At 44.9% G+C, this 12,053-nt stretch overlaps 1 protein-coding gene across 1 annotated transcript in view; it reads right to left on the bottom strand.

Moving 5' to 3' along the window:
* Window positions 1–12,053, bottom strand: part of LOC137435642 (transforming growth factor beta-2 proprotein) — a 124,650-nt gene that overhangs the window by 49,297 nt on the left and 63,300 nt on the right. Inside the window, exons 3-5 of the mRNA XM_068129583.2 lie at window positions 10,656–10,819; window positions 5,698–5,830; window positions 4,666–4,776 (exon numbers count right to left, since the gene is read on the bottom strand). Coding sequence (XP_067985684.1) covers window positions 4,666–4,776; window positions 5,698–5,830; window positions 10,656–10,819 — 408 coding nt within the window. The remainder of the gene's footprint in view (window positions 1–4,665; window positions 4,777–5,697; window positions 5,831–10,655; window positions 10,820–12,053) is intronic.

Genomic DNA, 12,053 nt, shown 5'->3' with positions numbered 1-12,053 from the left:
ATTCCAAGCCCTCAAAAATGAAGTGAAAATGAGCTCCAAAATTGCCCAGGAAGCTGAAGAGCTCCAAAATTGTACCAGTTATTATTGGAGCAATGGGAATGACAAAAAGAACCTAACAGAGATCTTTAAAACCATCCCTGGGAATATCACGACAAACAAACTGCAGTTGGATACTGTCTGGGGCTCGGAGACGAAGCTCAAAAGAGCCCTCGGAGCAAAACTGAGAACAAGAAAACTTCACAAACTGGTCCATGAATCATGATCCCTTACTGAAACGGAGGAGGATACCTTGGTACCTGGTAAAACTCTGTTGCACCTTCTGAAACTCGAGTATGGAGATAACAACCAACGACACACACACGCAAGTAGGGGTGGAGGGGGAAGAGTGGAGAGGTGGAGGAGGGAAGGGGGAGGAAAAGGGTGGGAAGAGGGACCCCTCGTTTCCCAGCGACGCCAGGTACCTTTGCGAGTAATGTTTATACAAAGAATGGATGAGTGAGGTGGAGAGAGACGTTTATCGTGATTGTCTTTTGTTACGATGTCTTCATATGTTAATACACCTCCCCAAATACGAGTGCACTTCTGATGTTTATCTATAAACAAATAAGTCTTGGTAGCATAACGAACTCCTGAAAAAAAGTTCAATAAACAAGGGAAGGAGTTAATGCTAAAATATATCTCACTTAGTGTATAATGGACAAATATTTCGAGACAGAGTTATCCCTCAAGGACAATTAAGGACTCGTGCTGACAATCTTAGCTCCACAGAGATGCAATGGAGTCTATCATTGTATGACGACAACAATGCAATTGTAATTTCAGATAATAGGGTAATTACTTTAATATCCCATTGTCTACTTGTATTCTGAGGAAAACGTTGTACTGTCGTCATATTGAGTGTGCGCCATCTACATATTATGTACATAAGGGAAGAAAGGGGGTGTGGAGAGGGGGTTGATTTTTAAAGTTAGAAAAGCAAGGACATTAGAGGAATTGGAGAAGATAAGGTGAAAAAGGGGAAGGAAGTAGGTAAAGCAAAATAGTAATAGTTGTGAAGAGAAGTATTTAGGGAATGTATACTTGAAAGAAGGCTAGAAGAGACGATGTATAAAAATTTCTCTCTTTGCATATGTAATAAATAGATAGGCTTATCACTCGCTCCTCCTCCGGACAACACTTTTTTCTCTTCCTCAAATGATACATGGGAATAACAGGATAACTCGATCAATTCAACACAAGAATGTGAATCGAATACGTTTCTGAAACTGGGATTATTGTTCCTCATATGAGAACAACAGGATGCCCACGAGCAGTATTGAATGTTTCCATAGCTGTTTACTTAGGGCCGCAGCTCGACCTCGCATAGATGATCACTCCATTGCACGGTGATGCCAAAGCTGCCCTCATTTAGGGTAGGGGTTTAACATTTGGTCAGGGTACTGGCACACAAAGGCCTACGCTTGTTGAGGGTGGCAGACTTATTTAACATCAACTAGCCAATGAGACGACAGACCTAAAAATCCCATTAAACGACGACATGCTCGTCCATTCAACGACCTGCCTGAAAAGCATCAGTCTGACAATTTATCGTCGAGTAAGGAATCAAACCAGAGCCTGGTGTTGGCTGAGCGGTTAGGGTGCCGGCTTGGGATCCTAGGATCCTGAGTTTGAATCCTGGTGTTGGCTTAGCGGTTAGGGTGCCGGCTTGGGATCCTAGGATCCCGAGTTTGAATCCTGGTGTTGGCTTAGCAGTTAGGGTGCCGGCTTGGGATCCTAGGATCCTGAGTTTGAATCCTGGTGTTGGCTTAGCGGTTAGGGTGCTGGCTTGGGATCCTAGGATCCTGAGTTTTAATCCTGGTGTTGGCTTAGCAGTTAGGGTGCAGGCTTGGGATCCTAGGATCCTGAGTTTGAATCCTGGTGTTGGCTTAGCGGTTAAGGTGCAGGCTTGGGATCATAGGATCCCGAATTTGAATCCTGGTGTTGGCTTAGCGGTCAGGGTGCAGGCTTGGGATCCTAGGATCCCGAGTTTGAATCCTGGTGTTGGCTTAGCAGTTAGGGTGCTGGCTTGGGATCCTAGGATCCTGAGTTTGAATCCCGGTGTTGGCTTAGCGGTTAGGGTGCAGGCTTGGGATCCTAGGATCCCGAGTTTGAATCCTGGTGTTGGCTTAGCAGTTAGGGTGCTGGCTTGGGATCCTAGGATCCTGAGTTTGAATCCTGGTGTTGGCTTAGCGGTTAGGGTGCCGGCTTGGGATCCTAGGATCCTGAGTTTGAATCCTGGTGTTGGCTTAGCGGTTAGGGTGTAGGCTTGGGATCCTAGGATCCCGAGTTTGAATCCTGGTGTTGGCTTAGCGGTTAGGGTGCAGGCTTGGGATCCTAGGATCCTGAGTTCGAATCCCGGTGTTGGCTTAGCGGTTAGGGTGCCAGCTTGGGATCCTAGGATCCTGAATTTGAATCCTGGTGTTGGGCTTAGCGGTTAGGGTGCCGGCTTGGGATCCTAGGATCCTGAATTTGAATCCCGGTTTTGGCTTAGCGGTTAGGGTGCCAGCTTGGGATCCTAGGATCCTAAGTTTGAATCCTGGTGTTGGCTTAGCGGTTAGGGTGCCGGCTTGGGATCCTAGGATCCTGAGTTTGAATCCTGGTCGATCCCTGAATTAACGCCAGGGGGGTTGACTCAACCTGTCATCCTTCCGAGGTCGGCAAATAGAGTTCCAGCTTGCTGGGATGAATGATCTCGGTGTGTACCCCGATTTATAATAGGTACACCTGCGCATCGTAAGAGGCGACTAAAGGTTGGCGTTAGGAAGGGCATCCGTCCATAAAAACGTAGCCTCAAATGGCTAACCCCGCTGCAGCGGGGAAAAATGGCCTCAAAAACGTTCATTCATTCATATTCAGGGATCAAACCCAGACTAGAAACCTCAAAAGTTATGCCACAACCTTTGAACCATCTCGCCAGGCCAATTGTGGGATTTGCACACGTATTAAGATTTATTTTATTACAGGTTCCTTACAATGTGTGAAGATGCGTTTTCACACAAGGAAATGGTGAAACCACTGAAATGAGAACAAAATTTATATTACAAAGCTCAAGCTCTAACCAGATATTCTAAAAATCAATATGGAGAAGCTGACCATTAAATGCCAGTAATTGAATGAAATATAGACAACCACACAGGAAGCAATTCGTTTGTGGATTTCTCAGATTGAAATTGCATGAAATAACCAACACCTTGAGTAGCTTCACGAGCTCCACGAGGGGCACTGGTGTATTTGTAGCGCTCAAAGTGGCCCAAGGTTGGCCTCGGGGCCCGAGCTTTGGTGCTCGCAGCTAATATTAAGCTCAAATACAAAAGTAACATGAGCCAATCCTGCAAATTCCAACTTTGAGCACATTACACAGCTTATGCCTCAGCATGTGTGGAGTTATGACTGCCTGCCTGTGTTTCTGGCTGCTGTCCAGGCCATAAATTATTCGCAGCAGAACCTTTGCAGAGCTGTTTTGATAGGCCGAGGTGATTGCAAACTCGTCGTGCCCATAACCCATATTACCAAGGATTATGGGTTCTGTTGGCAAACGACGTAGGGAGGTAACACAATACTTAGAAGTCCACGAAGAAATAAATGCAGCAAAGCAAATCGCTTGAAATTAAGCAAAAAGTTTTTCTTTGTTTATAACTTCAATAAGACCCATTAGGTGTGGTTAACACAAGTCAATTTCAGGGTCAGAAACTTATGAACAGTGTAAAGGTCGATTCTGGAGGTAACGAGCACTTACGTGTGTGTGTGTGTGTATATATATATATATATATATATATATATATATATATATATATATATATATATATATATATATATATATATATATATATATATATGTGTGTGACCCACTCGTGTGTGTGTGTGTGTGTGTATATGTGTGTGACCCACTCCCCCGTGTGTGTGTGTGTGTGTGTGTGTGTGTGTGTGTGTGTGTGTGTGTGTGTGTGTGTGTGTGTGTGTGTGTGTAAAACCTTATTTGGTGGAACTCACTGGCTGTGACTTTGTCAAACTGCTTCTGCTAAGCCGATGTACATTTAAATTCAGTTTGGATGCTTTTCATGTCTGACAGGATGATGCAAAGGTAGTGCACTTCCCTTTGATCCATCTGCTCTGGGTCACATCGGTTTTTCCAGGTAGGGCGCTGCATCACATAGTGAGTCGTCTATCGGATGCACCTCCAGCTGGGTGTACCGGCGGATCGTATTAGCTGTTGGATGTTCAAAATCCATGGTCGTCTTTCGTGAAGAGTTGGCGAGTTATCACGAGCACCCTCGCCAAAGTTTTAAAATCCTGCCCAAATCACCTCTATTTGAAACGACAGGCCTCACCAATCGATTCATGAATATGTTAGGCCACAAACTTTATATGTACAACCACACATAGGGTGAGTAATTGAAGCAACTAAAGAACTAGTAGTAGTAGTAGTAGTAGTAGTACGACTTTAAGAGCATTTATTTCTGCTAACAAAATAAATAAATAAATCCTCTGTGTCAATAAGATAACTACTTAAGGGTTCTTCAACAATCAGTTATCGTTCATGCGGAAAAGTTTCAATTTCAGAGCCAACTGCACACACGCAATGAAATTCCATGGTTAACATTCCTCATTCTTTCCACTCTCCTGTACCTGCAAAGCGCGCAGCAAGTTCTTCACTTTTGTTCGGGATGATGTTGTTGTTGTTGGTGATGAAGGTGCAGCATGGACAATGAACGCTGATTTTAAGGCCGTAGTTCTTGTCTGGAACAGACAATTGGAAAAGCAACAACATGCACCGGAATTCCAAGAGAACACAAAGGATTCACAATGGGAACAAGAACGACAATCGGTAGAGAGCACACCTCCGCCAGGCTGAACAGTTTATGTTTTGTATCCCACTGATAGGCCGGATCTGGATTCGGACCTGAACCAAAATCTAATCGGCTTGTTCTTATCACCGAACAAACTCATCCACCAAGTTTAGTCATAACTCGTCCATAACCTTTTTAAATATCATGTTATATATCGCTTTTGGCCCGATCTCTCAACGGTGAAGAATCACTTAAAAATTAAATAATTCTCATATCCGAATGCATATTCAGATCTTCACCAAAATCAAAACGATTAGTCCTCGTCACACACACAACCTGTCCACCAAGTTTCGTCCAAATCCGTCCATAACTTTTTGAGATATCCAGCTATATAATCGCTTTTGGCCCGATCTCCCAATATTGAAGAATCACTTAAAAATTAAATAATTCTCGTTAACGAGCATTCATTCATTTATATCCGAATGTATATTCAGATCTTCACCAAAATCAAAACGATTAGTCCTCATCACACACACAACCTGTCCACCAAGTTTCGTCAAACTCCGTCCATAACTTTTTGAGATATCCTGCTATGTATCGTTTTTGGCCCGATCTCCCAATATTGAAGAATCACTTAAAAAATTATACTAGCCGAATCCGAATCCGGATCTTCACCAAAATATAATCATTTCGTCCTTGTCCCATACACTACCGTTCTGCCAAATTTCGTCCGAATCCGTGGACAACATTTTGAGATATCTTGTTCACAGACAAACAGACAGACAGACAGACAGGGGTGAAAACATAACCTCCATCCACCGTCGGTAGCGGAGGTAATAAAAAAGAGGAATTTCTTCGACTCAATAATTACCCTTCCTCATCAACCATTCCTTGACGGTCGATGTGACGTCAAAAGAAAGCCACTCCGTTTCCGCTCGAGGGAGCACCACCTTGCTGCCAAGATAGCGTTGCGTCGGAGCCCAGGGGTCCTTGGACTTCAGGATCTGGAATAAACAAGAGCAATTAAATTATTTCCTTCATTACATGATTCAAGAAACTGGAAGTGCGTTTGAAATGTGTGTTACACCACGATGGAATCCGACACATCGGAGGTAAACAAAGACCACATTTTAACGATCTACAGACTTGGCATTTAATATGGAATATTTTTTTTGTGGGGGTGAACTTACTTTTCAAGATGTCTTAGAACCAAAAGTTCATTGGAAATATGTTGAAATTATTCTAGATTTTGTTAATGTGACCTTTAAAAGAAACAAAAACCACATTTGACATTTCGAAACAAATAAATTGATCCTTGAAAGTGATGTAAACTGATATCAAACTCAATTCATGGACAGTACTGTGTTAAACTTCTGTGCGTTTTCCAGAAGTATCTCTTTATTTTGCACATTAGCCCAAAATTTTTTTTAACAAAAACAAAAGTTAAATTACGACTGGGACTACGGACAGTAAAATTACAGTTCAGTACTTCGTGTAACCCCCACGAGCATTTAGGAGAGCACTACACATTGAGGCATGCTGTTCACGAGATTTGCCAAGGTTTGGACAGGAATCGCTTGCCATGCAGTGACAATAGCCTGTTGCAATTCACGCACAGAGATCGGCTGCTGGTCCAAGTGGTCGATTTGACGCGTTAATTCTGCCCACAAGTTCTCTATCGGATTCATATCCGGGGACATGGCAGGCCACTCCATATGCTCTACACCACGGTCAGCAATAAAGTGTTGGATCATGCGAGCACGATGAGGCCGTGCATTGTCATCTTGGAAGACAAAGTTTCCTCGAAAGGCTGCACGAGCAAATTGAAGCAATGTTTCTTCCAGAATGGCCCTGTACTTGAACTGGTTCAGGTTTCCATTCAGAACAACCAGGTCAGTTTTGCCCCCTGCATGAAAAGCAGCCTAAACGGTCACCCCACCACCTCCAGCTTGGACTCTTGGCACTATACCATCTTTGTTGTAGGCTTCATGCACTTGTCTGCGCACTCGGACGCGGCCATCTTGACGATAGACCAGAAATCTAGACTCGTCACTGAAGATCACGTGATTCCAGTGTCCTGGCTGCCATTGACGGTGCTCTCTGGCCCACTGCAATCGGCGCTGGCAATGTTGTCTGGTCAGACGTGGCTTTCTCAGGGGACGCCTGGCACGATAGCCTGCTTGAACCAGTCGTTGGTTGACTAGCCTTCTGGATACAGGCACATTTGTCAGTTGCTGCCTCTCAGCCCTAAGCCGATTAGCTGACTTGGTACGGCCATTGCGGTCTAACCGGTGCAGCTGGAGATCATCCCTCATTGTGGTTCTGCGGGGACGTCCTGGCCTCGGGATTGGAGTAGGGACACCCCTCTGAGCATTTCTTTTCAGGATCTTTGACACCTGACCTTGAGTGATGCCATACTGCCGAGAAATAGCACGCTGTTTCATGCCGTAATTTCGTAAAGCCACCACTCCATGACAAACAGCATTGTCGAGTTGACGGACCATCTCCAGAGGAAGCGGCAATAACTTTTGGAGATGTGCAGCAGTTGTTTTCCACTAATACAGAACGCAACAACCCTTGTATACCCGACTGTGAAGCCAATCATCAAATGCACCTGTCCGTACATTTTGCCACGCCACCTGTGATATAATCCTGTTGTTGACTTCTTGCTGCGACAGACAATCAGTGACATGGTTCTTTTAACAAATAAATCACCAAAGTGTAAAAGAAACTCACCAGATTGATATACTGAGTTAAGAAAGTAAACCCAAGTCAAGAAAAAAAAATTCCATATTAAATGCCACGTCTGTATATACCAAAACCCATCAATAGAAACACCAAAACCCATCCACATGTTTAATGGAAAAGGAACAAAAGATGTAAAGAGAGAGCATTGAAAAAAAAATACCCATAATCGAAGGTTCCCTTCTTACTCCAAAGCTACGTCACAGAAATCCGTGTGAGCACCGACGTTTCATTGTGGCGTCCATTCAAACCGATCTGCTTCCGCATCGGTGCTCGGCTGACATCAATGGGGCATATATCATCTGGCATTACTTTTCTCACCATAGCCAGAGGAATATTAGCAATGCAGCTGTGCAAGGTGCCCCAGCCCATTACTCCCTCGAGGCTCGCAACATTTGAAATGAACACTTACCCAGACGGTGGATCGGTCGCGGGAGGGTCCACAAGTGACCAGCGAGGTCACCGGTTTGAGAGTTTGTGATTTTTGGTTGTGGTGGTATCTGGAAGGAGATGATTTATGTCCCAGATCTCATTAAAGCCTCGAACACCTGCATTGTCAACAATATTCCTCTGGCTATGATGAGACAAGGAATGGATGATTGAACCACCATCCACCTTTCGAGGCCATTTTCCCTGCAGAGCAGGGGTTGGCGTTTTTGGGCACCGTGGTCCCTTTTTTGAAGCAATGTTTTATGGCCGGATGCCCTTCCTGCCGCCAACCCTGTTAGTCGCCTCTTGCGACAAACACGGAATTACCCGTGAACTGGTACTCAATTTGCCGACCTCAGAAGGATGACAGGCTGAGTTAACCCCCTTGGCGTTAATTCAGTGATCGACCGGGATTCGAACACAGGATCCTAGGATCCCAAGCCGGCACCCGAACCGCTAAGCTAAGCCAACACCAGGCAACACCACGCCTAAGGAATGGATGATTACAAGTTTTAAAAATATATATTGTTGTTGTTGCAATATCCAAATACGTATGATAGACAAAACATCAGCTGGCGCAGCCTTGTGCCCCATTTCTGCATCTGGTCAGTGTCTTGTGTCGACGATAACAACTCACTCACTTTTATGCGAACGGATCTGAACAGTCATGGGAATGGAACAAACACCAGTGGAGTGAAGGAACAGGTCTTCAACCACTCGGCCAAACAGCCACACACGGTACATGTAAGGTTAACATGTAAAGTGTGAAGAGCACCAGGGTGCATTTGAAGCACCCTTGTACATGGCTGTACTTTGTTTAACTGAAGGTACAGTACAAGAAGAAGAAGAAATGTTCACACTGTTGTAGGATATTTAACCACCCAAAATTGTAGGATATTTAACCACCCAAAATTGGAGGATATTTAACCACCCAAAATTGGAGGATATTTAACCACCCAAAATTATAGGATATTTAACCACCCAAAATTGGAGGATATTTAACCACCCAAAATTGGAGGATATTTAACCACCCAAAATTGGAGGATATTTAACCACCCAAAATTGGAGGATATTTAACCACCTAAAAAAAAAAAAAAAAACACCTTTAGAGGCCATTTTCCCCCGCAAAGCGGGGGTTGGCCTTTTTCGGGAACCGTGGTTGTTGTTGTTTTTCGGTCCCCTTTTTGAAGCAATGTTTTACGGCCGGATGCCCTTCCTGACGCCAACCCTTTTTGCCGCCTTTAACGACAAACAGGGAATTACCAGTGAGCTGGTACTCAATTACCCGACCTCGGAAGGATGACAGGCTGAGTCAACCCCCCTGGCGTTAATTCAGCGATCGACCGGGATTCGAACCCAGGATCCTTGGATCCTAAGCCGGCACCCTAGCCGCTAGCCCAACACCACGGCATAACCACCCAAAATTGGAGGATATTTAACCACCCAAAATTGGAGGATATTTAACCACCCAAAATTGGAGGATATTTAACCACCCAAAATTGGAGGATATTTAACCACCCAAAATTGGACGATATTTAACCACCCAAAATTGGAGGATATTTAACCACCCAAAATTGGAGGATATTTAACCACCCAAAATTGGACGATATTTAACCACCCAAAATTGGAGGATATTTAACCACCCTTTTCCCCTTCATATATTATATTTCCCTCCTTATAAAATATTCCATTTCACTCGCTTTGCTATATTCTATTTTCCTCCAAACCAACTGTCCTTAATGTCTCCCACCAAATCCCCATCTCGGTGTTTCACTCATTATTACCTCCTCTTGCATTCCTTTTCTCATATATATTTTTCTCAGTCCTACCAAACCCATTTTATTTTACTTTTCAGGTATTTCAGGATCAAGTATTTGATGTTACGATCAGGTAATTCAGGTATTTTAGGCAGGATGGCCTAGAGTCACACACACTCACCTCTAAGATACCAGTGTTTGAATCTCAGCCCAGCTATAATCTGTCATCCTGGTATTTCACAGTATCTTCTCATCCCGGTGTGTTGGATCAATGTGTCCCTCAAATTGACGTCCCATCTACCAGCATTAGTCAATGGATGTTAAAAATCCCATGGTGTCCTTCGCAAAGAGTGGGCGACCTATCGCTGGCACCATGGACAAATGACAAATTCCTACCCTAACTACTGCTGGGAGAGGGATGGCAAACTGCCCAGCATGACCACTGGCCTAGAAACCGCTTTGGCAGAACCAATGCTGTGTAACACAGAGTATGGTATATCCGATTGGATTTTATTTTTCACAGGCTAACGAAAGCATATTGGACAAATGCTGAACGCCTTCTCTAATGTTGCTGCCTTGTGGGTATTGCCAGTGCAGCATTTAACAGTTTTGTTTTTTTTGTATACAAGGTCGAGGCTCGTGTAAGAGCTAATATTGATCACAAAAAAGACAAACTGACACATAAAACATATGACAAAGTGAGCGGAGAACAAGATGGAGGGCAGGGACATCGGGAGATCTGTGGGTGGGAGAGGGCTTGGGGGGAAGAGGCATGGGAAAGGGAGGGGGGGGAGGGTTGGCAATGGGAACCAAGGACCTAACAGAGTACAGCCACATAGTTGCTATAGCAATGCTCCACTCTTTCAGGTACACTCGCGGATATGATCACCTGCCTTACCTGGTACAACTCGATGCGTTGCTCTGTCAACTTTGACTTGGCATTTGGGATCCGAAGAACTCGGAACTCCGCTTTCATCAGACTACTAGAGTTTGTCACATATGTGGACACGTCAAACTTGAAAACCCTGAAGTAGCTGTTGTGTGGTGATGTCAGCAATTTTTCTATAAACACAAAATGAAACACAACTCGGTGAATCCTTAAAGCAAGAAAGTCAACGCCGCATATTTAAACAAAACAGACTCGGTGAAGGTTTCCACATGTGATGGAGAGAGGTAAGGGGAGGGGGTGGGGGGAGGGGGAATCAGAAACGTGACCGATGCAATTGAAAGTCTTGTGATCAGAGGGAGAGCTTCAGGTATGCGAGAAGTGTAGAAAAGGCTCAGGACGAGTTCATCTTTGGAAAGGGGCCAAGAAAAGCTCCGCACAGCCCGGAGGAGCATGTGCTCTGTTTGTGTCCAACTCAATTTTCCTCTTACTTGGCAGGGAAGAGAGAGAGTGGGAGGGAGGAGGTTCACTTAGCTTTGTTTAAATTTTCTAGCTCATTCTATGGTTGCTTTTGCTGGGACAGAAGTCAACAATAAGCCTCACACTCTTCAGACTATTTGAGAGGCACTGCTACTCAAGCAGATCCTTATCAGAGTGGAAATCTAAGATGGCGCTCGAGTATCACAGACTGTCAGACTGTATTGTGAGCTTCAGTTAGGCTCCCCCCTTGGCAGTGCTTACACTTACAGCTCTGACAAAGAAATTGAAAGGAACCAGCAACCAGCACAGTAAAAGATCAAAGTTTTAAATTTCAATTTCAGTTCAACTCAACTGAGAGACAGTGTGCAGACGCACAAATCCTACTCCTAACATGCACAAAGTGTCCTGGAGTGGGTTCAGAGAGCATGCTGTATGGAGAGCAGACGAGTGTGGCCGATCGTGGAAACTGATGACTTAAGTGTTGTGAAGGGAATGTGGACGACAGAAAGGGAGAGAGGGGGGCAGAGGGAGAGGGAGAGAGGGAGGGGGAGAGAGGGGAACAGAGGGAGAGAGGAGAGAGAGAGAGAGGTGGAGAGAGAGAGAGAGAGAGAGAGAGAGAGAGAGAGGGGGAGGTGAGGGGGGGGAGAGGGACAGAGAAGGTGGGAGAGGTGCAGAGAGAGAGAGGAGGTGGAGAGAGAGAGAGAGGAGGTGGAGAGAGAGAGAGAGAGAGAGAGGGGAGGGGAGAGAGAGAGAGAGAGAAGGGCAGAAGGTGGGAGAGGTGCAGAGAGAGAGAGAGGAGGTGGAGAGAGAGAGAGAGAGAGAGAGAGAGAGGAGGTGGAGAGAGAGAGAGAGAGAGGAGGTGGAGAGAGGAGGTGGAGAGAGAGAGACAGAGAGAGGAGGTGGAGAGAGGAGGTGGAGAGAGAGAGAGAC

The sequence above is a fragment of the Myxine glutinosa genome, chromosome 9 (assembly GCF_964187855.1).
Source record: "Myxine glutinosa chromosome 9, kmMyxGlut1.1, whole genome shotgun sequence".
Taxonomy (NCBI): Eukaryota; Metazoa; Chordata; class Myxini; order Myxiniformes; family Myxinidae; genus Myxine; species Myxine glutinosa.
This window is presented reverse-complemented; position numbering and strand designations above follow the sequence as displayed.